Genomic DNA, 25719 nt, shown 5'->3' with positions numbered 1-25719 from the left:
GCTTGACACAATTGATGTATGGATGGATTGTGATAAGAGTTGTATGAGCCCCCAATAAAATGATTTTAAAAAATAGCCTTCAAAAGTCCCTTCCTTCTCTCTTGCCCTCCTCTGGCCATTATGCGCATAAAAACCAAATGTTATTTTAAAAACAAATCTCATCATTTATTTTTTTCTTAAAACCTTTGAACCCCTGGCAATTATATTTACAATCACATCCAGACTCCACATCTTGGTGTACAGGGTCCTAAAGGAGTGTTAACAAATGTGATCTTAATTTTTTATATGCTCGCCACCTACAGATTCATTTTATGAATATATTCTCATTGAATCTGTCTCTTTTACCACCAATAAAATAACCTAGGAAAATAGCATAGTAAAGGAGCTAATAACATAAATTAAATAAGATACTTAGGTAGTTGTCAAAAATAAAACTTTTAATCACTGGATATTAGGCAAGTGCTTTATGTGGTCTATGATTTTTTCAGAGGTAGATACTCTCACATTCACTGCACAGAGAGACAATGATTCTCTGCACAGTTGCCTACTATGACTTCTTGTTCAAAGAGAATTGACTTCAGAAACCCTGAAGGCAGAATACCATGTATAACATTGAACGGAAAGCACAAGGCATGTTAAAATTCTGAAATACTATTTTTTCCTTGACTAATGTCAATATAATGAAATAAGTCAAGGCCATTCAGCATCTTGTCTCTTTAACAGATTAGGCAAGGCTATTTCACATATTTGAATTCTTGTTTTCAATGGAAGTCGCTCACAATTGAAAATATTGGTGCACTGCAATGCTTGTTGGTTGCTTTTGTGAGAAGGGTAAAATGTAAAATTTCAGAGAATGAAGGAAAAGGCCAGCCACTTTTTATTGCTGGAAAAAGCAATTAACCAATCAATGATGTCTCCCCTCTTTACACTGATAGGGGAAAAATGGTTAATTGTTTATTTCTTTACTGATCTTGTTCAGCATCACAACAATTGGTGATCTTCAGTCACACCTGTCAAAATCATCAAAGGCATGCCAGAGGAAACCAGTTCTTTTTTAACTAAGTGGTTGAAGAATTTTTCTAATGCTCATTCATTTTTCATAAACGATGTTTACTACATGAGCAATTCAGTATTTTACTGTTGCATTATTTTTAGAACACACTGAATAATTCAGAAGACAAAGAAAAGTTTAGCTAAAGAGCTGAGTCTCAGGAAGCCTACTTTGCAGGGGGCATGGAGCAAAAGGTGGGCTCCATCCAGAGAGTGAACTCTCCCCTCTCTTGAAAATACTTGTTTGAGAGAAGGTTAAAAATTTTTTTTTACTTTCTCCGATTTCACACATGGGAGTGTGGAACCGCAATATATTCAGACAAAATGAAGAGAACTCAGCGATTTAAAAAACAATTTCCCTTGCAGGTTAGAAAGAAAGTCTGCAAGAGGAAATGACTAAATCCGCAATGTATATCTTCATTGACAGCTGATAATTAGCATGCAGCTTAGCCATAATAATTAGTTCCCTCTTTAGAAAAGATCCGGATGAACTCAGAGTTGGTACACATCAGTTTAGTCTTGTTTCTTTGTCCACTTCCTCCTCAAGCAATTCACGTTATTTTTAGGTTTAGAAAGAACTCAAGATGAGCCCTGCCTGTTCGGAGTTGACATTGCCTATTATTTACCCTATGTTTTCTGGAGATTACCTGAGATTAGAGCTTCTTTTGTCCCCCTTTTCCTGTATATTTCTTCTCCTTTCATCAAACCAGCTTAAAGCAGTGCAAAGGGATAAAGAAGTTAGCCAGTGCTTGGTAAACATGCCCAGTCCCTGGCTTACGATTTTGCACGACAAACATTCATATGACTTGAAGTACTACTTCTAGATCTAAAAGGGGAGGACATTCTTAAGGAAGCAGGAAAACTTCTTGCTTATGTTTCTTTTGCTTTTAGGATATACCAAAAATTCAAAAAACAACTTCAATATATTTTGACATTCTATGGCAAATTATGTAAAAACGTTTCAATTTTCTTAAAGGACATATGAAACCAAAATTTTTAAGAGATGATAAACCAAAGGCACATGAAAAATTCCAGTCATTTGAGAGTTTATAAAAATGTAGGCTAAAAGTAATTAAGGTGAAAAATCAAATTTAACTTAAATTAACCAAAATTTTCCTATTGATGTTAATACTGGTTTCTTTGCAAAACACACATTGTTGAATATTAACAAAACCCTCAACATTTCTTTGTTGTTTACATTGAGGTCTGTCAAAATGTATTCAATTTCTGACATATTATAATTCCTTGTTCAAGTACACTTTCCTTACTTGCTTAAATAGTGCATTTTATATACACAGAGCTAAGAAGCCCTTGAGGAACTTGGGTGTACAGTGGTTGGTGGTCAGCTGTTAACCTAAGTATGGAGGTTTGAAGCTACCCAGCAGCTACACGGGAGGAAAGGGTTGGCCAACTGTCTATTTGCTTCTGTAGAGATGATAGCCAAAACAAACAAACAAATAAACAAACCCTATTACATAACACCCAGGGTTGCCTTGAGTCAGTATTAATTCAATGGTAACAGTTCTGTTGGTATGTTTGATAGAGTCATTATCAATAAGGAACACTTTTTAGCAGTCTAACAATGTTTGCGCTTTGACACTGGGGCCAGAAGCGGCAATAACTTAGCTGTTTGAATTGACAATGATTTCTCTCACTGTCCCTATTGCTCTTGTATTTTTAATAACAAAGCTCACAAGTCCACTTCTCTTGTTCAATTTTTTTTTTTTTTTTTGGTAACTTTGGGTCATTCTAATTCCTATTGGCATCAGACTGAAACCATGCCTGGTCCTACGCCATTCTCAAAACCACTGCTATGTTGAAGTCATGTTGAAGCTGCTGTGTCAACTCATCTTGTTGAGAGTTCTCTTCTTATCTTCTGACCTGTTTTACCAAACAGGATGTCCTTCTATGAGACCTGGTCCCTCCTGATAATAAGTCCAAAGTATGTGAAATGATGAAGTCTTGCCATGTGTGTTAGAATGAGTTTTCTAAAGCAGCACAACCAGTGTGTGTGTATATAATTTCTTTGTCTTATATATTATTAATATCAATATTATATATCATATATACCATGTATGTGATATTTATATTGAGAGAGAGAAAGAGGGGGGTATATATATATATATATATATAGAGAGAGAGAGAGAGAGAGAGAGAGAAGCGGTTACGTGTTGGACTGCTAACCACAATGTCTGCAGTTCAAAAACACTAGCCAGTATGCTGGAGAAACTGAGGCTTTCAACTCCTGTAAAGAGTTACAGTCAGAAATCCCCAGGGGCAGTTCTACCCTGCCCTAAATCGACTCAAGGCATTGAGTTTGGTTTATTTTGAATGGCGTTTATTACAGGAATATTCAAAGAAAAAACACTGTCTATTCATTGGATTTTTTAAGTTTTATAAAAATGAGTCTAGAAGTTGTTCTAGGAAACATTTTTATAATTGATAAATGAAATGTATTTATGTATTGCCTAAGGCACGTACATGAGATCCAATTTTATATATCCCATCATATCTTGGCAGCAGTTTTCTCAGAGGTAATATAAATGAATCATGCTTAATAATTTTCAAAAGTCCTTTATAACTTAAATAAAAAACCTTCTCTGGCCCTAAAAACATTTAAATATGTAAAATTCATTCAAAACTGAATATTTTAACTAGTTTGCTTTAGACAGGTGTAAAATGAGACATGTTAAAATAGACTTGATTATTAACTAATCCTGTGCACTTCTTGCATTTCAAATACATGAAGTGCTGTACTTCAAAGGACTCCACATTTGGGGTTTTCTTGCTTATTGGTGTGATTTGACAATTTCTGCATACCATTGGGCCAACATTCTTGGAACTAGTTGGCTGTCCAGTTGGCTGTTCTATAAAGTTCTTGGCACAGAGAGGTGAGGGGGCACTTTCAGCTTGGCCTGCTTTGTGTGTTGTTACGGTATTGCCTACTTGTGTTGGACATTCTTCATTGGTAGACATTCAGTGTCTGGAGCCCTGCTTGGGGCCAATGTCTTTAGTGCACCTTAGACTTCTTTGTAAATATCACTGGTTTTGGATCATATGCTACATCCTAAGACAGATGAATGTCGGCCAATTCTTTTTGGTACAGTGGCCCTCCGTGGTCTTTTCCCCTTCTTTTTATACTTCCTAGGTTATTTATTTGTCTGTGTATAGACTCCTTCAACATTGTAATTTGAAGCTTGAATTTTTCCTTCTGTCCTTTCATCTTGATACATGTTGAGCACATTCGTCCCTTTTTTATTTTCTAACTCTACATCATTTCCCACTTCATTGTGATTATTTTAAGCTCTCCTTTGAAATTTTCCACTATTCTACAAAATCGGGGCATCAACAGCTTAAGAGTAGTGATATAGACAAGGAAGATACTCTAGAAGGTGGTGAAAAGGTACTTCATCTCTCATTTTCATAGTACTAAGGAGTCTAAAATATTTATAAATGCTATTTATCTTTCTTCATATTGCTTCGTATTTAGTGTCCTGGTTTTTAAGAGTCTATATTCTCTGTCCAATGCATTAGAAACTGACATTTGGTCAGCAAAGCCATCTTTTAACTTGTCTGCATTTCTCAAGAGACCTCTTCAGGAATTCTCTACCATACAGGGACTTGGATGTAACAGTCTCTCTTTAATTAAAACCTCTCATACATCACATTACCAATCTTAATATTAAACTGCCATATGTGGCAAAATGCTCACATTAAACAAATTAAAACACACAGATGGTCTGCCAAATTCTTACTTTTTACAATAAAATGCAAGAATACTAGCCAAAATAATACTTTTTATCAGTGATCTCCACCGCACTGAAGGCTACATATTACCTCATCGCATTATCAGCAACCCTGATAGCTTCTAGACTTGGACAATTTTATTTGGGATATGACCTTCAAAACGAATTTAAAGTAGAAACATTATTTTTCTGACTTGGTGCTCACCTGGAATTAAAAGGGTGTGTTTTTGAAGAGTTTACTATAGATTTATGTTTTTTAATCTTGCCTAAAATACTTTAAAAGATGACTTTCCCAAATAGCACTTCACATGAAAATTATGGATGGTAGCTATCATTTTTAAATGTATCTCTAAAATTATCTTCTATATTTTAAAAAATGTGATAGTTATATACAATAGCCTACATGTATGTAACTTATCACATCATTTTACATATTACACTTATTTTATACATCTTATATTTAGAAAGCAAACTGCACATTTATTATACCTAACTGATGTTTTTAGATCCATAAGCTTACTTAAGATTTTAAACTGTGTACATTAAAGATTATTCTTAGTTCGTCCTAAAGTTTAACCTTTTTGAAGAGTAAATTGCAAAAGTCTTTATATTTATGATAAGATGAATGTTTAATTATACCATTGCAATAGGCATGAACATGGAGCTATAAAAATGTTAAAAAGATCTATGTGTTTCCTCCTGTGTTTAATGCACTTTTCTCTTTGCGTTTCAGAGCTCTTGGATTTAAACAGAACATCAATCTTCCATAGCCCTTTGGGATTTCTGGATCTCCATACAATGCTGTTGGATGAGTATCAGGAGCGGCTCTTCCTGGGAGGCAGGGACCTTGTGTACTCACTCAGCCTGGAGAGACTCACTGATGGCTACAGAGAGGTACGCAAACACCAAACCGTACTCGGGGACGAGGAAAGGAAAGGAACCCCTTCCTGCATGAGTGTCCTCTCTTGGCTGTGTTTTCATTGTGGTGGCCACTTTTAGGTTCAGAAAGCACTTATTTTATTGAAATAAAGGATTCATCTTAAATGAAATCATTCTGAGAAAGCTTATAAATCATCATGCATGAACTCTTGTACTTTTTAAACATGACCCGGTCTCTGTCTTCCCTGAAGACTTCTGATTGGTGGACTTGGCCTTCCTCTTGCACAATGCTTATTGTCACCGATGACACCCACAGTCCTCAAACCAAAATTTGGAGCCTGTTGAAATGCCAGCATTCGCTTTGGATGTTATTAACTCCCAAATCCAAGCTTGAAGAAATATGGATATGAAACCTCAATATCGCTAGCTCATATATTACTATTGGCAGTATCAATAATTCATGTGGATGCTCAAAAAAATCAAGGGGATGAAAGTATAATACTAAAGTAGACTGATGCCCAAAATGTTGAAGAAAAGGTTAACCATGGAGAGGAGGAAAATGGTTCTTATAATCTCTGCTTCTGCAGAAGGGAACTGAACTATGTTTTTTCCAGATCTGAATTTTACCCAAAACATACTTAAATATTTATACCAAAGTATTTCTGGTATATATGCATATGTTATGCAATTATTTTCCTGATAATTTATTATTATTATTGTCAAAGTAATCTGCATCCATATTTTAAAGTCATTTAAAATTGATGATGAAAAATAACATGCTTTCATTCCTAATTTCTAGGGGAAACATTTCAAAATTGGTTTGAATGTTTCTTCTGGTTGTTACTCCAAATTTTAAGGCAATGCTCACTCATTGTTCTTCCTGAACATCTCTGATTTTTGAGACGATCCGCCTTTCTCTAACGCGAGGTGATGATTGTAGCTTTCTTCTCTGGCAGTGCTACAGCCAAGACATCTGTGTCCCATACTTCACCAGCGACTCCTCAATCATGCCTGCCAGTTTTCAACATTCTTATACCGCAGTTCTTGGTTCAAGAATAATTTAGCATTTACACAATTTTAGTTAGGAAAACAGTATTTACTACTGAGCCAAATGGTATACATTCTTCACATTTTTTTTCTTGGAAAAATGTTCTTGTTCTTCCTGAAATTAAAAATAATCTCTTATTTACATTTGCTTATTGTGCTTTTTAGTACCACTGATGGTGGTGTTGGGCTTTAATATGCCTGGGCAGCAGTTCAAAACCACCAGCAGCCCTGCAGGAGAAACACTGGGCTTTCTACTCCTGTAAACAGCGACAGTCTTGGGTTGGGGTCAGTATGAGTCAGCGTGGATTTGATGGCAGTGAGTCTGGCTACTGGTGACTAAACTCTTATCTTACCGTCACTAATTTTTCACCAAAGTCTACCCGAGTTCTGAGGTCGCTCTCAGTACAGTACACTCATCTGTTTCTACTAATTCCACAGTTTTCATTTCTTGGAGAGGTCCTCTTTTCCAGGGGTTTTCCTTCACCATCGTCCTAGAGGACTCTGCTGGTCACCCTCGTGCACAGTCTAAGCGTCCCTAGCTCTTCATCTTCACCCTGATTGCAGTTTTCCTCGGGAGTTTTGGTCTCTGTTGCATTGTTTGCTGTTGCTTAGTCATTGCTTTACACTTTATAGCATTCTTTATGCAGACTTTAAATAATTTCTCCTGCTTTTACCCACATCTACCCCTACTGCCACCCTCATCGGAACCTCAAACTCGTAATTCCTGAAAATTACTATTTCATCAATCAACTTGTTTATTGACTGTCTAGTCTTACAAGCCAGAAGATTTTAGTTTATTCTAATATATAAAGCCAGCCAATAGTAAGTATTCCTTGTGCTTTAGACCTTCCAAAATGCTGCAGATAATTTTTGATTATACCTTTTATCATTTTATTAATTGTAGGATGAAGTAGAAGCAAATATTGATTTATCACTGATCTTCCTTTTCTAGTATCTTTAATTTTATTTTTCATTGTGGTTCTCTTTTGACTTAAGCATGTACCTATAGTGTTATTTCTGTATGTATGCACATTAATATAGATGCTACTCTGTGTAGGTACACACACATACACACACACATTTATACACATATAGGAGAAGACGCCCTCGTAGTGTGGTGGGCTAAATTTTGAGCTGCTAACCCAAAGGACAATGGTTTGAACCCATCAAACACTCCATGAAAGACACATGAGGCGACCTGCATCTGTGAAGAGTTACACTTGGCAACCCTTTGGAGCCATTATAGTCTGTTCTATAGTGTCACTGTGATTCAGCATTGATACTATAGTGGGTGTACATGCACTCATATACATTTATTAATATATAGGTATATACTTAAGAGGCTTAATGGCGTAATGGTTACCCATTGGGCTGCAATCACATGGTCAGCAGTTCAAAACCACCAGCCACTCAGTAGGAGAAAAACCTGGCTTTTACTCCTTCCGAGGGATGTGGCACCCCAGAAGGTTGAGAAACTTTGCACACACTAAAAATGGTCCTTAAACTGTTGTCCTAAGATCAAGACTGCACAACGCTCATAGAGTGGGAATCCAAATTTATAGCAAACTTTGGAGGTATCTCTTATGTACACCAAGTTTTATAAACATTTTCCTGAGCTCTTGATTCCTATGTGGAACAGGGGTCAAACAGAAATTTCTTACTTGAAAGTTGACGCTCCTTCACAGTAGGTGAAATTGAATCACTATTTATTCTCATTTATTGCTTTGGCCTTATGGTACCCTCAGGCCTTGAATACTGTATCAACTGGTTTTAATGAAAGAAATGACCTGTGGCAACGATACAGGGCAGACGCCTTGGAAAGTGATTCCGTTTTATGAACTGCATCTTAAGGAACAAAGTGCAGTTTGTACACAGCCATTGAAACTTCAGGGTGCCACCGCACAAGGCTGTCAAGGAAAGGAGCTATATAAAAACGATTCCATTTAATAACATTCCTGCACTGATGGGTAAATTCCTCATTTTGTGGGATCTAAAGTTTATGTTATTTAGAATACCACCTCAAGAAATATAATTCATTCAAATCCATGACCCTCACAATTGCTCCGGATCCTCCCAGGTCCTGGAAAGGGCAGCAGGTACCACGAGGAGCCTTGCGGCTCTGAGATAACGCCACTCCACCTGGATTTATTATTTTGTTCTTTTCCTGCCAGACAGCAGGAACATGGTTAGCAATAACATTCCAAAAAGGCTCTTTGTGTTTTCTTTCAGTAGTAGCAAGCATTACAGAGAGCGATACTTCATAATTAGACTGTGAGCCTCATGGTCGATAGTTTGAAAGCAGCGGCAGCTCTGCAGTGCCAGTGCCAGTCTCGGAAGCCCACAGTCAGCATTGACTCAGTGACAGCGAGTTTGGACTTATTTTTCATACTTCATAAACATTCTGTTTCAGACTCTCAACTGCAGGTCAGTTCTCTCATATGCTACAGCTTCAGAAGGGCGCTGTGTCTCCTCCTGGGCCCCCTTCCTTGCCAGTCTTATCTCAGACCTGAGTCCCAGGATCGTTTGCTCCTTCTCACATAATTGAGCTTCTCCTTTCCAACCTTAGTTTTCTCAACATCTGCACCATTGAAATTCTTTATTACTCTTTGCTGACGGCGAACTGCCCCGTACATTATACGCTATTTAGTAGTAGCATTTTTATTCTCTACTCGATAGATGTCACTTTGAAGACCAAGATTCACCTGACCTAAGTCATGATATTTGCCTTTGCCCCATATGCACGCAAAAGCTGGACAACAGTTAAGAAAGACTGAAGAAAAATTGATGTCTTTGAATTATTATGTTGGCCAAGAATACTAACTATGCTGTGGACTGTCAAAGAATAAACAAATCCACGTAAGAAGAAGTATCCCCCAATGCTCTAGAGCAGTGGTTCTCAACCTTCCTAATGCTGCGACCCTTTCACACAGTTCCTCATGTTGTGGTGACCACCTCCCCCCAACCATAAAGTTATTTTAGTTGCTACTGCATAACTGTAATTTTGCCACTGTTATGTATCAGATGACTCCTGTGAAAGGGTCGTTCGAACCCCAAAGGGGTTGCGACCCACCAGGTTGAGAACAGCTGCTCTAGAGGGAAGATGGCAAGACTTCACCTCTCATACACGGGGCATGCCATCAGGAGATTCCAATTCCTTGGGAATGACAAGAACCTTCATAAAACAATTGGTTAGCATAAAAAAGGAAGGCCTTCAATTAGCTCTAAAAGTGGTAGACCCTGAACGAGTTAGATCGACACCGTGACTGCAGCCATGGGCTTACACTCAAGAATGACCTTGAGATGGTGTGTGGCTGGGGAGTGTTTCATTCTGTTGTCTATTGGGTCACTAGGAGGCAGACCTGACCTCTCGGCACATAAATATAAAAACAACAGCCAGTAAATGCCAGCAGCATCCTCCCAACACTCTTCCGGTTGTGAGAAACAAAGCTGTCTTCAGACACTGGCAGACAGCCCATCAGTTGAACCACGGAATCTACTCCATACTTCCACAAGCAGGATTCAGAAGCCTCATGATCAGTCAATAAATTGGACGCCAATCCTTCTTTAGCCTCTTATCTACCTGGTGATGCTGGACCTTTTTACCCCTTCCTATGGGGTTAAATAACCTTAAAGAGTACACAGAGCCAGTTTTATCTACTTCATCATTTCCTGTTCACTTTTTAGTCTTTGATGCATTGTAAAATATACTGTATTATATATAGAAGTTCCTAAACTTAAGATATAAAGAATGATAATAAAATAAACACCTTTGAACTGACCATAAAATGATGAGAATATCACCTGAGAGGGATAGCTATTTTTGTCTCATTTCTCTGTCCCTCCACATCTTTTCTCTTGCTAAGAGGCATTTTCTACTGGTAGTGTATGATTACACAGTTCCTCTGTCACTTTGTCATACTGTGATGGCTTTCAAGCTGCTCTGATACTATACATTATGCCATCGGTATATCAAATACCAACAAGGGTACCCATGGTGGGGAGATTTAAAAATAACCTCCAGACTGTGAAAAACTACTTCTTTAAAATGATCTACCTCTTAAAGGCCATTGAACCTCTTATGGATGGCAGAGCTTATCTGGTAGAGTGTTACAAGATGAGTCTCTCAGATGGAAAGACACTCAATATACAAATAAAGAAGAACTGTCTCCTTAAAGTAGAGCTGACGTTAATGACATGAATGGAGTGAAGCTTTTAGGGACCAACTCAAAATGAGAAGAAACAGATGCAAACATCCGTTAATAATTCAGAAATCTAGGAAATTGGAGACATCAATAAGGACTTATATCGACCATTTTAAATTAGGATGCATGAGATATCCGATGCCAGGATGGACATGGTAGAGGAATGATGTCACTGGAACCTTCGAGAGCAATTCCAAAGATAGGTCTTGAAGTACAATGCTGTCAGTGAAATATAATAACCACGTCCCTGCAGAGACAATCAGCTAATACTATTATTCAAGTTTATTTAACAACCACTAAGGTCAGATTCTCACAACTGGACCTATAGGAAACTTCATGATAAATGGAGAAAAGAGTGAGGTTGTTAAGGATTTCATCTTGCTTGGATCTGTAGTCAATGTTGATGGAAACAATAGTCAAAAACTCAAACAATGCATTGCTTTGGTAAATCTGATGTACAAAACCTTCAAGTGTTGCAAAGCAAGGATGTTACTTTGACTAAGGTGCACCTAATTCAAACCATGGTATTTTTAATCTCCTCCTATGAAAGTGTGATAAGTTAGACATTGAATAAGGAAGACCAAAGAATAATGATTGCATTTGAATTATGATGATGGCAGTGAATATTGAAAGTATCATGGGTTGCCAAAAAAAACCCAAACAAATCTGTCTTGAAGAAGTACAGCAAGAAAGTTCTTTAGAGGTAAAAATGGCAAGACTTTGTCGCAGGTACTTTTCACAACTCAGAGACATGTGATGGGGAGACCAGTCCCTGAAGAAGGACATCCTGTTTGGTAAAGCAGAGGGGCAGGGAAAACCAGAGGAAGACCCTCCACGAGCTAGATGGACACAGTGGCTGCAACATTGCGCTCAAAAGTAAGAACAATTGTGAGGAAAGCACAGGATCGGGCAGGGTCATGTTCTGTTGCACAAGGGTCACCGTGAGTCAAAACCAACTCGATGGTACCTAACGACAATGAGAAGCCAAAGAGAAAGAAACGGAAATCGAAGGCGCTCTGAAATTGATTAAACATGCGATCAAAATCCATTGATGATTGGTGGTGACTGGAATGCCAGGGTTGAAAACAAATAAAACAGGTCAGTGATTGGAAGCCACGACCTTGGTGAAAGAAGTCATGCTGCAGATCACATCATAGGAATTTCCAAGACCAACCATTTATTCATTGCAAATAGCTTTTCAACCATGTAATCAAGGACTACCCACGTGGAACTCACCATATTGAGCACACAGGAATCAAACTGAATATCCCCATAGAAAGGAAAAAGGTGTTGGAGAAACCCAAGAGGCAGAACAAGGCCGGAGACACAGTGTTGAATGGGGGATCACTTGCTAACATGCCAGTTCAAGATAAAGCTGGAGAGGATTTATGTAAGTGTACACTTACATAATGTATGAGAGCCAACATGCTCCCCTGAATATACACATCCTGAATTTAGAGATCATCTGAAGAACAGATTTGACTCAGTGAACACTAGCGACTGGACAAATTATTGCAGGGCGTCAAGGACCCCCAGCATGAATAAAACAATAGGCCACTTAAAAGGCAGGGATGAAAGAAAAGACCAAAATGGATAGAAGACGAGACTCTGAAATTTCCTCTTTAATGTAGAGTCCCTAAAGTGAGGGGAAGAAATTATGAATTCAAAGACTAAACAGAAGGGTTCACAAGATGCTTTGAGAAGCTAAAATGTTGAAATGGGCCAAGACCTGGAGTTCGAACACCAAAGGCAGAAAGAACAGAAGAAGAAATGCAAAGCTCGACCCACAAGATTGAAGGATAGGGGAGACAATGAGCAATGCATGGAGCCTTCAAAAGAAGATGGAAGGATAAAATCACTATACCCAAAATGGCAGTTTGACATGCAGCTGTTGTAGGGTATGTGATCAATCTGTTTGAATGAAGAAGTTCAAAATGCACTGAAATTGTTAGCAAAAACACAAGGCTCCAGGAACTGACAGAATTCCAATTTAGACAGTTCGATAAATAAAGGCAATGATGGAAGTATTTGCTCATTTTTGTTAAAAAAATGTGGAAGACAGCTACCAAATAACACTGATTCAACAGAAAGCCAAAATTATCATAAGGTATGATTAATATCATAAACAAGTAAAGTTTTGCTGAAGATATTTCAATAACAGTTGCAACAGTACATCAATAAGGAACTGCCAGAAATTCAGATTGGATTTAGAACAGGATGTGGAACGATGTCTGGTGTTTCTTGGCTGAAAGCAGAGAAGGCTGAAAAGATGCTTACCTGTGTTTTATTAACTATGCAAAGGCTTTTGACTTGTCTCAGTCATAACTTATCATAGATAACATTGCAATGAATAGGAATTCAAGAACAATTAATTGTGTTCATATGGAACCTATATACAGATCAAGAGACATGTGGAACCTGTACATTGACCCAGAGATGGTTTTTTGAACAGAGATAGGGCATACTTCACTGTTTAAATTTAGGAAGTGCAAGTCAGGGCTGCATTTTTCCAGCATATTTATTCAATCTTCATGCTGAGCAAATCCAAAATGTTGGACTCGATGTAGAAGAATGCAGCAGCAGAATGGGACAACCTCACGGCGCAGACACACAACAGTGCTGCCTCCAAGTGAGGAACACCTATAAGAATGGATTAGCACTCCCTTATGAATCACGCCTCAACGTAAAGCAAAAACAAATCCTCAATAGACAACATCAGGATAAATGGAGACAAGATAAAATAATCCAGAATTTCATTTGACTTATATTTGTAACCAGTGTCTATGAAATCAAATGACGTTTTCAATTGGGATAATCAACTTCAAAAGATTTCTCTGACATGTTACAGATACTACTTTATGGACTCAGGTGTATGACTCAGGCGATAGTATGTTCAGTCCCCTTACATGCCTGGGAACGTTGGTCAGTGACTAAGGATGAACAAGAATTGATGTCTCTGATTATGATGTTGGCCGGGACTATTAAATATACCAGTTTACCAGCAGGAACAAATCTGTTTTAGACAAGAAGTACTGCTAGAATGTTTCTTAGAAGTGAGGAGGGTGAGACTTTGTCTCTCATACTTTGAACATATTATCAGGAAGACCAGTACCTGGAGTAGGATGTTGTGCCTGATATGGTAGAAGGACAGTAAAAAGAGGAAGACCCTCAACAAGAGAGATTGACACAGTGGTTACAAAAATGAGCTCAAACCTCAACGGGCTCATCAACCATTAACAACAACAGCCACATTTCGAATAACCAGTTTTTGCTCATGGTCAGCGTACTGGATAATGCAAGGGCTAGGGCAGTAACATAAAAATGTACAGCTGAGGTGGACTTGAAGGACCAGCATTGAAAGAAAGAACAGGGCATTGCCTGACTTTGAGGACAGATGAATGAATCGTCTTTGCAAGGAGATTGATGGTCATCTAAGTGATTTTTTGTTTTTAGTGAGACCATAATTGTAAAGGATGAGGGGTGGTGTAATCATGTGATCATGAGTCTCATTGTAGCTAGGCTTTTATTTTTAAGTTTGTCTTAAATTTTTATTGAGAGATTTTATAGACAGGAAATTTTTTGTTAACAAGCAAGAAGGATCAATGAAATATTTACATCACATGTAGATGGCTTGCCATCACTATTTGAGAAGACTGCAAGAGAAACAGTGTAGTTTTAAACAATAATCTGGCTTTAATTATGAGCAAGTGGGTAAAGGAACATCCAAGGTCAAAGAACATTGATGTTACAGAGGAATTTGTTTAAGAGAGACTAGTTCCAGAAAACTTAACGGAAAGTTTTGAAAAGTTTGTGAAGGTTGGAGCTGGTTTGGGGCCTATATGGAGCTATTTAGGGATATAAGTCCTTGGAATGTGGGACTGGGGTTTCCCCTGGGTGCTTTGGTAAACAAAGATATTTCCTGATGGAGTAGTCCTGATCATCTCCCTGGGGAAGACAAAGACTTGATTTTTAACTTCATTTCGGAACTGGAAGCTTCTCACAGGTTGGTCCTCACTCACAGGTTGGTCCTGTTGTGAAGGCTCCTCCATGGACTTTTTATACTCCTTCTTGGTTACAATGGAAACACCATTTCTTTTGTGAAAAGCCCCTTCTTCCTTGTGCTGTGAATTACATCAACTTAACCCTTACTAAGGATTAGTTATGTCTCTCGGATCTATATTGTCATTTCCCCTCTTTCTATGAAATCGGCAACAAATGTCATTTATTACAGGGTTCTTACATTTTTTAGGCATCACACACACATTCGGCACTCTGGTGGTGCAATAAAGGCAGAGATTGACTATCTAGCTTCTATCTCTGTAGTCTCATGAAGTCTGTATATTTGGGAATTGCTAAGATGACCCAAACACAAAATCTATTTGTTGGAAAATCCTAATTAATAATTTGAAACATAAACAACCTTTATTCTACTCTATGAAGAAATAGATGGCCGTATTTATTTATTTTAATTATATTTTATGGGAAATCATAGAATTTGTTTAGTGATAAACTTTTAATTTAATCAACTTTGATCAACTGCTTCTTAGAATGTTTACAAATTTCCATTTAAGCTAAAATTTTTCTTACCTTGCTTAAGCAAAAATTATTCATTGTAATTCGGATCTCTATACATATGGTAGCTCTGTTAGGCAACCTGCTTTTTTTTTTTTTTTTTTTTAGGCAACCTGCTTTATAAAAAAACCGGTACCTTTTTACTATTTAACTTTACCTTGCCAAAGATGAAAACAAATACATACATTTAAAAAATGAATTTAGTTGTCATTGACTGGGAAAAGTCACTCAAATATAATTTGTCTAAATTATATGATAATATTCCTCATAATAATAGCCAATGAGCAATTTTCATCCATATTATCCTTAATGATAACTGCATCGTGACAATAAAGTTTACGAAGAGTGATATTATTCTAGTCCAGATGCTTTTGAGAATGTTTTTCAAATATAAATCTTGACTACAGGCCAAAAGATTATAATTCTAGAATATAGAATATTTGGATAATTACAGTTAACTATAATTAAGAATAAAAGCATAAGCACTACCATAGAAATGAGCTAGGTTCTTGACTAACATTTAGAGACAGAACTCCTTTCAAGTGTTAAACTCTAAATACATGGTTTTGCTTCTAATATTATTTATAAAATGTATAATTAAAATAATTGTGAATAGACATCAATACTGGATATACAGCTATGAAATGTAGAGAGAAGAGCCAAAATATAAACCAACAATTTTCACTAAGATAATGGAATTAGGAAGAGTATAATGGGTGAAGTCATAATAGTGTTTTCATCACAAATAAATTTGATGAAAATAGGAAGGCTAACTGGACACTTCCTATTTAATTTGTTTTTGAAAAGAAAATGAAGTTATGTTTTGTTTAGACTGTTAAATTATTCCATTATTGTTAATTTGTTCTTGCCCCTCTAAATTTCTGAGTGTCATAACAGCTTATAATAATAAGCTGTTAAATCCTAATCCTGGTATAATTATGAGACTCAATAGGGAGTCCAGAAAAAATTACTATGCCATTTATTTTTAATTTTATTTTTCTCCATTGAAATATGCAAGAATAGTAAATGGCCTTTTAATGTGGAATGGGATGATTAAATTATATTATAGGGAGTGTTGTGATGAACTGATGTGTACTTAACCTCTTGCTTTTGTCTCCTTTTTGGTAACAAAAATTTGGAAATAACCTTACACCCTGTTGTTTAACTGCCTTTAAAACTGTTTTGTGCAGAACAAATAGCTTAATTTTATGGGATTTTTGTTGATGGTAAACTCTGGAGCAGAACCAAAATACATCTCGAGTGCCAAAACAAATGGAGAAAATCATTTCCCTTCCGAGCTTGGCAGCATATTTATGCATATGGCTTTAAAAAATAATTTTCCATTCCATTCCGTTTTCTGTCATCTTTTCTCACCTAAGTGAGCATTTGGATACAGTCCTGTGCTTGTTAAACCCGACTTCAAAAAACAAACTATACCATACCAAATCAAACCAAAATAACAACAAAACCTTATTAAACCTATAATTATATTGTTCCCTTTAGAGGGTTTCCATGTGTTGTACTTTACCCCAGTGAGCATTCATAATTTAACCCATTGCCTCTCTGTCTCCCATTCACCCAGAGTGACCTGGTTAAGATACTTTTCTCACCCTCAGAAACCCTACCAGTCTTTAAAAGCATATTGTTTCGATTATTGCTAATATCCTTCCGGATTGTTTTCTTGAGTAAACTAGAAATTACTGCTTGTCTCATTCACTTGATTCAACATTTTCATGTGACTAAGTCATATCGCTCAAATTTTGCCATAGAAGTCCTAAAGTTCTTTAGCTCCGGGCTTCTTAAACTTATTCCACTCTCAACCACTTTTTGCCCAAGAAATCTGCAACACAGGCAAGTGTTATCATTAAAACCTCAGATTTATTACATGTTTGATTTTGGATTAATCTTTGGTCATTGCATGCTCAGAAAGCTTTACTGTAGCCTAATTTTTCAGACTCCCCTTCAGTTACACAGCCCGCTGTTTAAGAAGCTTTGCTCTAGTTCATTAGTCTACAAAGTATGTGATAAAGATGTGATGTTTAATGAAAGTAAACCAATAGATACTGATAGTCACAATAGAAGCTGTGACTGCGTTTAAGACAAGAACCTTGTTGACATACTCATTGAGCTGTGATCATCAAGGCCAGCAGTTTGAAACCACCAGCCGTTCCAAGGGAGAAAGATGTGGATTTCTACTCCTGAAAGAAGTTACAATCTCAGAAACTCACAGGGGCAGATCTCTCTGTCCTATAGGGTCACTATGGATTTGCATCAACCGGTGGCAGTGCGTTTGACTTAATATTTAAAGCATTGTTCCAGGTAGGCATTTACTAGGGTTATGATAAGTCACTACCTTGCGCTTGAGTAAGACCTCTAAAATTAAGTACACAAATCATTAAATCATTGAGAGCTTAGGGAAAACAATTCTATGGGGAATCAAAGGACATTGCGCATTGCAGTGTGAAATGTGGCTGAGAAATTAGGCTCAGGATTTCTAAGAAACTACCATTGTTATGGATATATAATATACACATTATATAATAATATATAATACCCAAACAAGACTTATTAATAACATATTCAAATTATATAGCTATATTAAATATATAAACAACATACAATAATGTAATATATATTACTAGGAACAGTGTATATTGTGGCAATCTTTACCATAATACTGAAACCACTAGCTGCTCCACTGGAAAAAGACAAGGTTTTGTACTAGTGTAAAGAGTTATAGACTCCCCCCATAAGAATTCACTTCAGAGGACAGCACTGAAACTACAGCTCAGGGAGAGGGACATGTCTGATGGAAGCACACAGAAGCAAATGAAAGGGGAGGAAGAGAGAGTGGAGCACATCATGATCCATCATGCCCTGAGGATGATATTCTTGCTCAGAGCAGCCAATGCACAGAGAGGACAACAAGGTCAGCTCTACTATGACACACGACCTCTCTCACTGACCCATAGCACTTTGGGGTGACAACATTGGAGACAAAGTGCTGGAATTGCGCCTGATCTGACCCCACCACACTGAGGTGAAACACTGAGAGTGTTCAACAGAACAGCAAGGGGAGCAGAGCAACGAAGTCCCCAGGGGCCAGCACATGGCACCCCATCAGACTCCACTGGAAAACACTCCTAAAGCTCAACAAACAGACCTTGAACTAGTTACAGGCCTTTCTTTTTGTTTGTCTTGGTTTGTTTGTTGTTATTGTTGTTTTGTTTTCTTTTGTTGCTTTGTTTTGCTCTGTCTTGTTTTTTGTACATATTATAATCTCTGCAGGTCTATCTAGATAAGATAGGCGTGATAATCTGGAGGAGAAAACAACAGGACCAATGATCCCTGGGGGGGAGGGGGGCAGGGGACAGAGGAGAGGGGGAGGCGGGAGAAAGGAAGTAGGTGTTAACAAACCCAGGTACAAGGGAACCACAAGTGATCTAAAATCAATGGCGAGGAGGGTGTAGTAGGCCTGGTAGGGCTTGATCAAGGGCAATGTAACTGAGAGGAATTAATGAAACCCAAATGAAGGCTGAACATGATAGTGGGACAAGAGGAAAGTAAAAGGAAATAGAGGAAAGAACTAGGAGGCAAATGACATTTATAGAAATCTAAATACAGGAATGTACATATGTAAATGTGTTTATATATGATGATGGGGAAACAGATCTAAGTATATATATTTATAGGTTTAGTATTAAGGTAATAGATGGACATTGGGCCTCTACGCAAGTCCTCCCTCAATGCAAGAATATTTTGTTCTATTAACCTGGCATTCCATGATGCTCACCTTCCCAACACAATCACGGAAGATAAAGTGGGTGCATAAGCAAATGTGGTGAAGAAAGATGATGGTGCCTGGCTATCAAAAGATATAGCATCTGGGTTCTTAAAGGCTTGAAGGTAAACAAGAGGCCATCTAGCTGAGAAGCAACAAAGTCATATGGAGAAGCACACCAGCCTGTGTGATCATGAGGTGTTGATAGGATCAAGTATCAGTCATCAAAGAACAAAAAAATCCTATCTTTGTGAATGAGGGGGAGTGCAGAGTGGAGACCCAAAGCCCATCTTTAGATTACTGGACATTCCCTTTCAGTAGGGTCGTGGGGAGGAGACAAGCCAGTCAGGGTGCAGTATAGCATTGATGAAACATACAACTTTCCTCTAGTTCTTTAATGTTTCCCCCACCCCACTATCATGATCCCAATTCTACCTTACAAATCCAGATAGACCAGAGTATGTACACTGGTACAGCTAAGAGTTGGAAACACAGGGAATCCAGGACAGATAAACCCCTCAGGACCAATAATGAGAGTACTGATACGAGGAGGGTAAGGGAAAGGTGGGAGAGAAAGGGGAAACCGATTATAATGACCTATATATAATGCCCTCCCTGGGGAATGGACAACAGGAAAGTGGCTGAAGGGAGACATTGGTCCGTGTAAGACATGAAAAAAATAATAATAATTTATAAATGATCAACCGTTCGTGAGGTAGAGAAGGAAAACTGAGGAGTTGATACCAAGGGCTCAAATAGTAAGAAAATGTTTTGAAAAGGATGATGGCAACAATTGTACAAATGTGCTTGACACCATGAATGGATGGATGGAGTGTGATAAGAGTTGTATGAGCCCTGAATAAAATGATTAAAAAAAAAGAGTTATAGTCTCAAAAATCCATGGGAGCAGTTCTACCCTGTCCTATAATATCACTATGAATGAATCAGAATCAACTTGATGGCAATGAGGGGTTTTTTGTTTTGTTTTGCTTACCATAATTACATTTTGTGTTTTCTGTGCATCAAAAACTGTGAAGGCTCTAAAATTGTTACCATGGATTGGAGAAAACAAGTTAAAATGGCAGCAGCTGAGACGCCTGGGTCAGAGACACAGGACTTGTATTTATAACCCACAGCAAACAAACAGGTTGAGCTTCCTATGCCATTCATTTGTCTTGCCTCTCAAGCCTCAAAGAGGAGTGATAAGTTGTGTTAGGCTGGGTTGACTAGATAAACAAATCTAGGGCACTCATATACATTAAGGAATAGAATTATATCAAAGAGTAATTGTATTTTGAGAAAATATCTTAGTCCAGTCCAGATCAAGTCCGTAAGTCCAATATTATCCCCTAAGTCTTACACTTGCCTATGAATTCTTCTTCAGACTCACAGAGCACATGCAATGGATGCAAAAATACAGGAAGATCACAGGCCAGTGGGTGAAGAGTCTTGTGGATCCAGTGGTAATGGAAGTTTCTCAGTGCTGGTACAGGGCTCTACGTGGTTCCTTGAGTGTCCCAACAGCAGGAAAGTGAAGCAAAAAGAAAGTGTGTGGCCCACCTTCAGAAGAAGAGAAAGTTCCTAGAATCCTCATGAGAAGGTCACACCCACCGGGTGGCATCATCAGGCTGTGACCTGATTGACAGGTTAAATGCCACCCCTTCACTCTATTTATCAACCTGACATGAAGTTATGTAACTACCACATATGGAATGGCTCAGGCAGATGCAATGCACATGGTGGATTAAGAACTACCCCTTCTTCCATTTTATAAGGGGACTGCTACCAAACCTTCCAATCTTTGTCACCCAGACAGACATTATACTTATTATTTTATATGGGAAGCAAATGTGCCCTTTGTCCTGGTTGGAGATTCCATCTCCATCTGAAAACCTATGTGAAAGGAAAAAAAAGAAAGTTCTGGAACAAGATTTCTAGAAACACTGTAGAAAATTGGCTTCTAATTGGTGTGCATAAGTATGCCTGGAAATAATTGTTATGAATCAATGATTTAAGTGAATACAGGATGATATGTTGAAGGTTTCTTTCCCTCTGCATTCCTATTTCAACATTAAAACAGCTGAATTTGGTACATTTTTTTCAAAATAATGATTGAGTTATGTAGTTTTGGAAATACAGTTCAAATATATCATACTGTTATACAACAAATAAAAATGGATGTCAGTATGATATAAGATCCATGAATGTCATACATTTGTTGAGAAAATACAGCATTATTTTAAATTAAAGATTTATATATAATTAATTCATATTGGTAGGTTAATTAATCATGAAAATATTTCCAAAGGAGAACTGATCCTAAAATTGCCTTTCTGTTGTATTGTCATAATGACTTTCTTATATCACACGTGACTCATTGATGGATGTATTGCAAAACTCAAGACCATAAATTCTTGGATTTTTTTTTTTTTGGCATGTACTTTTGAGTTTTTCTTTGATATCTTCTTTTTTTTCCTTCTTTATTCATGCTTTATCAAGACCAGTTATGAAAATGAACTACAAATCAAGTAATATAACAAACTCAAACTTCTATATAATAGTTTATAAATCAAAAGAAAAAAACAATGAAAAGTTACAGTGCTTTAAACATATTATGATTAACTTCATAATTTAAGCAAAAATAGTAATTAAAGAGGCCTGGAGAAAATGATACAGCAATTTCTCACATAAATGAAATAAATTACATTGTTAGGATTTTGTGGAATCAGTTACCAACAACTTAATGATTTTTGCCCCAGTCCCAGAAAAGTGCTAATTACTAGTGAAGATGAAAAAAAATGTACATAATTGGTATATTCTCTCTTCAAGAAAGAAACCCTCTGAAATCCATTTTTAAGTTGTTATTAGGTTCTATCAAGTTGTCTCTGATTCATATCAACTCTATGAACAGCAAAATGAAATGCTGCCCAGTCCTGTACCAGTCTTTATAATGTTTGTTATGCTTGGGGTGTTTTTACAGACATTGTGCCAATCTATCTTGCTGAGGGTCTTTCTCTATTTCACCGATCCTCTACTTTACTGTGTTAGTCTGGGTAGACTAGAGAAACAAATTCATGGACACACATATGTATATAAGAAAGAGGTTTATATACAAGAGCAGTTGAACATTGAGAAAACATCCAAGCCCAGTCCAGATCAAGTCCATAAGTCCAATGTTAGCCCATATGTCCGATACCATTCTATAAAGTCCTCTTCAGACTCACAAAATACATGCAATGATGCCGATTGCAGGACGATCACAGGCCAGTGAGTTGGAAGTCTTGTGAATCCAGTGGTGTTGTAAGCATCCTAGTGCTGGCAGGGGTCTCTACGTGGCTTCTCTGGCTCCAGACATCTGATTGCATCAGGGTAGGTCTATGTGGTTTCTCCAGCTCAGGGCACTAGCATAGTTCCATGTGTTTTGTCAGCTGCAATGTCTTCCAGGGAGTTAGCAGTGAGAGAGAGTCTGTCTCCCAGCAGGAAATCCAGGAATGCCCAGAATTCTCAGGAGAAGGTCATGCCCACACAGAGACCTCATTGGTTGTTTCTTGATCGAAGGGCCAGACTCCACCCCTTAACTAATAATCCTCTCAAATTGACACCAAATTATATAACTACCACCTTTACCAAGCATGACGCCTTGGAGACTGGTCTCTCCTGTTAAAGAAGCTCATCATCCTTGCTTCTGAGGACTGTTTGGGCCTTATTTCCTTCAAGTCAAATTTGTTTTGTTCTTCATTAAGAAGAACAAAGAGGTCTTTGGGAGCAGATTTGCCCGGTGACGGCTGTTTCCATGAGCTTTGATTGGGCATTCAAATAAAATGATATCCTTGACAACATTAATATTTTCTTTATTTATCAGCATGTCTGTTGGTCCAGTTGTGTGGATTTTTATGTTCTAGAAGCTACTAGCATTCAATAATGTTTTCAGAACAATCAAATATATAGCGTGGCTTATGACTGTGATACTTTGCAAATAAGAATTTTTAAAAATTGTTCATCTTTTCATTGTTTGAAACTTCATGCATAACTAAACATACACCACACATTTGGCTGTGTTCTACGTGGTACATTTGAGGGCCTTATAAAGAAATTACTGAGAAGACTGGGTTGGCGGCACGATCAGGTTCAGGAGAAACACACGAAGGCAGAAGACACAGGCTCAAAAGTGGGAAGCTGGCGTAGGTGTTAAGGCTTAGCTAGAACATGAATCTTCCCCAAATATTAAAATAATATTTATCTCTTATTCAAGAGACTTTATTTATTTTAATCATTTTATTGGGTGTGCTTACAAATGTCATAACATTCCATAATTCAAATGGATCAAGAATAATTGTACAATTGCTACTAAAACCAGTTTCAAAACATTTTCTTTCTTCTTGAACTCTTTGATATTAGCTCCCCTTTATCCCCTTCCTCCCCCACCCTTCCCCCCAGGAACTCATGTTGTTATTGCTATATATTATTGTGTGTGTGTCTCTCTCTCTATATATATACATATATATATATGCATACATATATACGTATATATATACATTCATACATATATTTGCCCATATCTTACCCCATCCAATATATCCATTCACCTATACTTCTATTATTCGCTCCCCTCAAGTGGGGTTATCCACTCATCATTGCTATCAGCTCCCTCTTCACCCACCTCCCCCCACCACCTTCCCATATCCTCAGGGGATCTTTACTCCCATTGCTGTTTCTAAAGGGTCATCCATTCTGGCATTCCTGCCTCGAGCAATCTTAATTACACAAATGAACATATGTAGGTCTAACAATGTGAATGAGGTTAAAAATAAGCTGTAATAATGAGGGGAGGAAATAATAAAGAACCAGGGGATAGTTATGTGTTTCACCAGTGCTCTAATGCACCCTGGCTTTATCATCCCTTCTGTGTGGCCCTTATGAGAGGGACTGTCCAATTATCTTCCAGGTGGGTTTGGGGTCTCCACACCCATGCCCCTTCACATCGATTTGGTTGCTTGTATTTGAACTTCTGATACCTCTTTCCATCGATACTGCATGATCACAAAGGCTAGTGTGCTTCTTCCATGTGAACTTTGTTGCTTCCTTGCTGGATGGTGGCTTGTTTAACTACAAGCCTTTAAGACCCCAGATGCTGTATCTTTTAATAGCTGGCCACCATTATTTTCTTAGATATCATATCAATCCATAGTTTAATCGCATCAAGCAGTATTGTACCAGTGCTACCACAATCCATTTCAAAACATTCTCTTCTTGAATTCCAAGATATCAGTTTCCTTTACCCCTCACTATTTAATGAAAAAGCTCAAAGGTACATTTCTTAATTGTGCAAATAGTGATGTAAAGGAGACACATTTTTGCTCTGTCTACTCAGAAAATTGAAGAAAATAAAAATGTATTGAGTTGTAGGGGGCGAAAAGGACCTTTCAGTTGGATTACTTCTATATGTGGTTGCCAAACTAAGAAATTGTTTTATAATTACAGATACACTGGCCCAGTTCAGTGCTGAAAACAGAAGAATGCATAATGAAAGGAAACGATGCAGTGAGTATTATTTGTTGTACACAAAATAAATCAATTATGTCCCTAGTTAACCACAAATGACTTTGTCACTAAACTTTTGTTTGTTCTTCTAAAGGATATATGCAATTTAATTAATGAAGAAAAATGATAAATAAATCTCAGTGTAATGCTGGGGTGCAATGCAGATCTTGTGTTTTATTATATTTCATTCAAAAATTAATACATTTATATATTAATATTTATATCTAAGCATATGGAAAAATATAATCACAGATATTTTTTAATTTGAAGAGCTAAGTATTAAGTATTTGTGAGATTTATTTTGAGTTTTTTAAATCAGAAATTCTAATGAAAGAAATTAAGAAACTTTTAAATAGGAGACTGAAAATCAAGAGAAGAGGCCAAAGCCCATAGATATACTTTACCAATTCCAAAATATTTTAGGTTCTCTTCTACATAAAGAAGCAACGTTAAGCTTCTGCATCATGTGGGAGGTAAGTGGGAGTGGAAAAATGCCATGCAGTTTGGATATCCACGACATAGTCCTTGGCACACTCAAACATGTGTGAGGGCCATAGAAGGACAACTGACTGCCCCGGGGTAGAATGAGGCGGCTGATCACATAGTATATATATACCGTTAGAGAAAACACATCGCTCTCCTTTTAAAAGAGAACTTACCTTTTCCTCTAGTATGAAGGAAAAATACTATGTAGAAGACTAACCTGTGTAATACCAACTTCTCATTCTTTGTAGCAACTGGGTCAATACCAAAGAATGAACTAATATAGCATGATGCTGACTAATTCTTTTTTTAAAAATCATTTTATTGGAGACTCATACAATTCTTATCACAATCTGTACATACATCCATTGTGTCAAGCACATTTGTACATTTGTTGCCATCATCATTCTCAAAACAT

The 25719-nt window shown here is 37.4% G+C and overlaps 1 protein-coding gene across 1 annotated transcript in view; it reads left to right on the top strand.

Annotated features, from left to right (window-relative positions):
* Positions 1 to 25719, top strand: part of SEMA3E (semaphorin 3E) — a 316859-nt gene that overhangs the window by 168956 nt on the left and 122184 nt on the right. Inside the window, exons 2-3 of the mRNA XM_004702793.2 lie at positions 5530 to 5690; positions 24759 to 24818. Of these exons, the coding sequence (XP_004702850.1) occupies positions 5530 to 5690; positions 24759 to 24818 (221 nt within the window). The remainder of the gene's footprint in view (positions 1 to 5529; positions 5691 to 24758; positions 24819 to 25719) is intronic.

This window comes from Echinops telfairi, unplaced genomic scaffold (assembly GCF_000313985.2).
Source record: "Echinops telfairi isolate 266 unplaced genomic scaffold, ASM31398v2 ScPeMD7_23;HRSCAF=83, whole genome shotgun sequence".
Lineage (NCBI taxonomy): Eukaryota > Metazoa > Chordata > Mammalia > Afrosoricida > Tenrecidae > Echinops > Echinops telfairi.
Note: the sequence above shows the minus strand (reverse complement) of the source record. Positions and strands in the feature narration are given on the sequence as shown.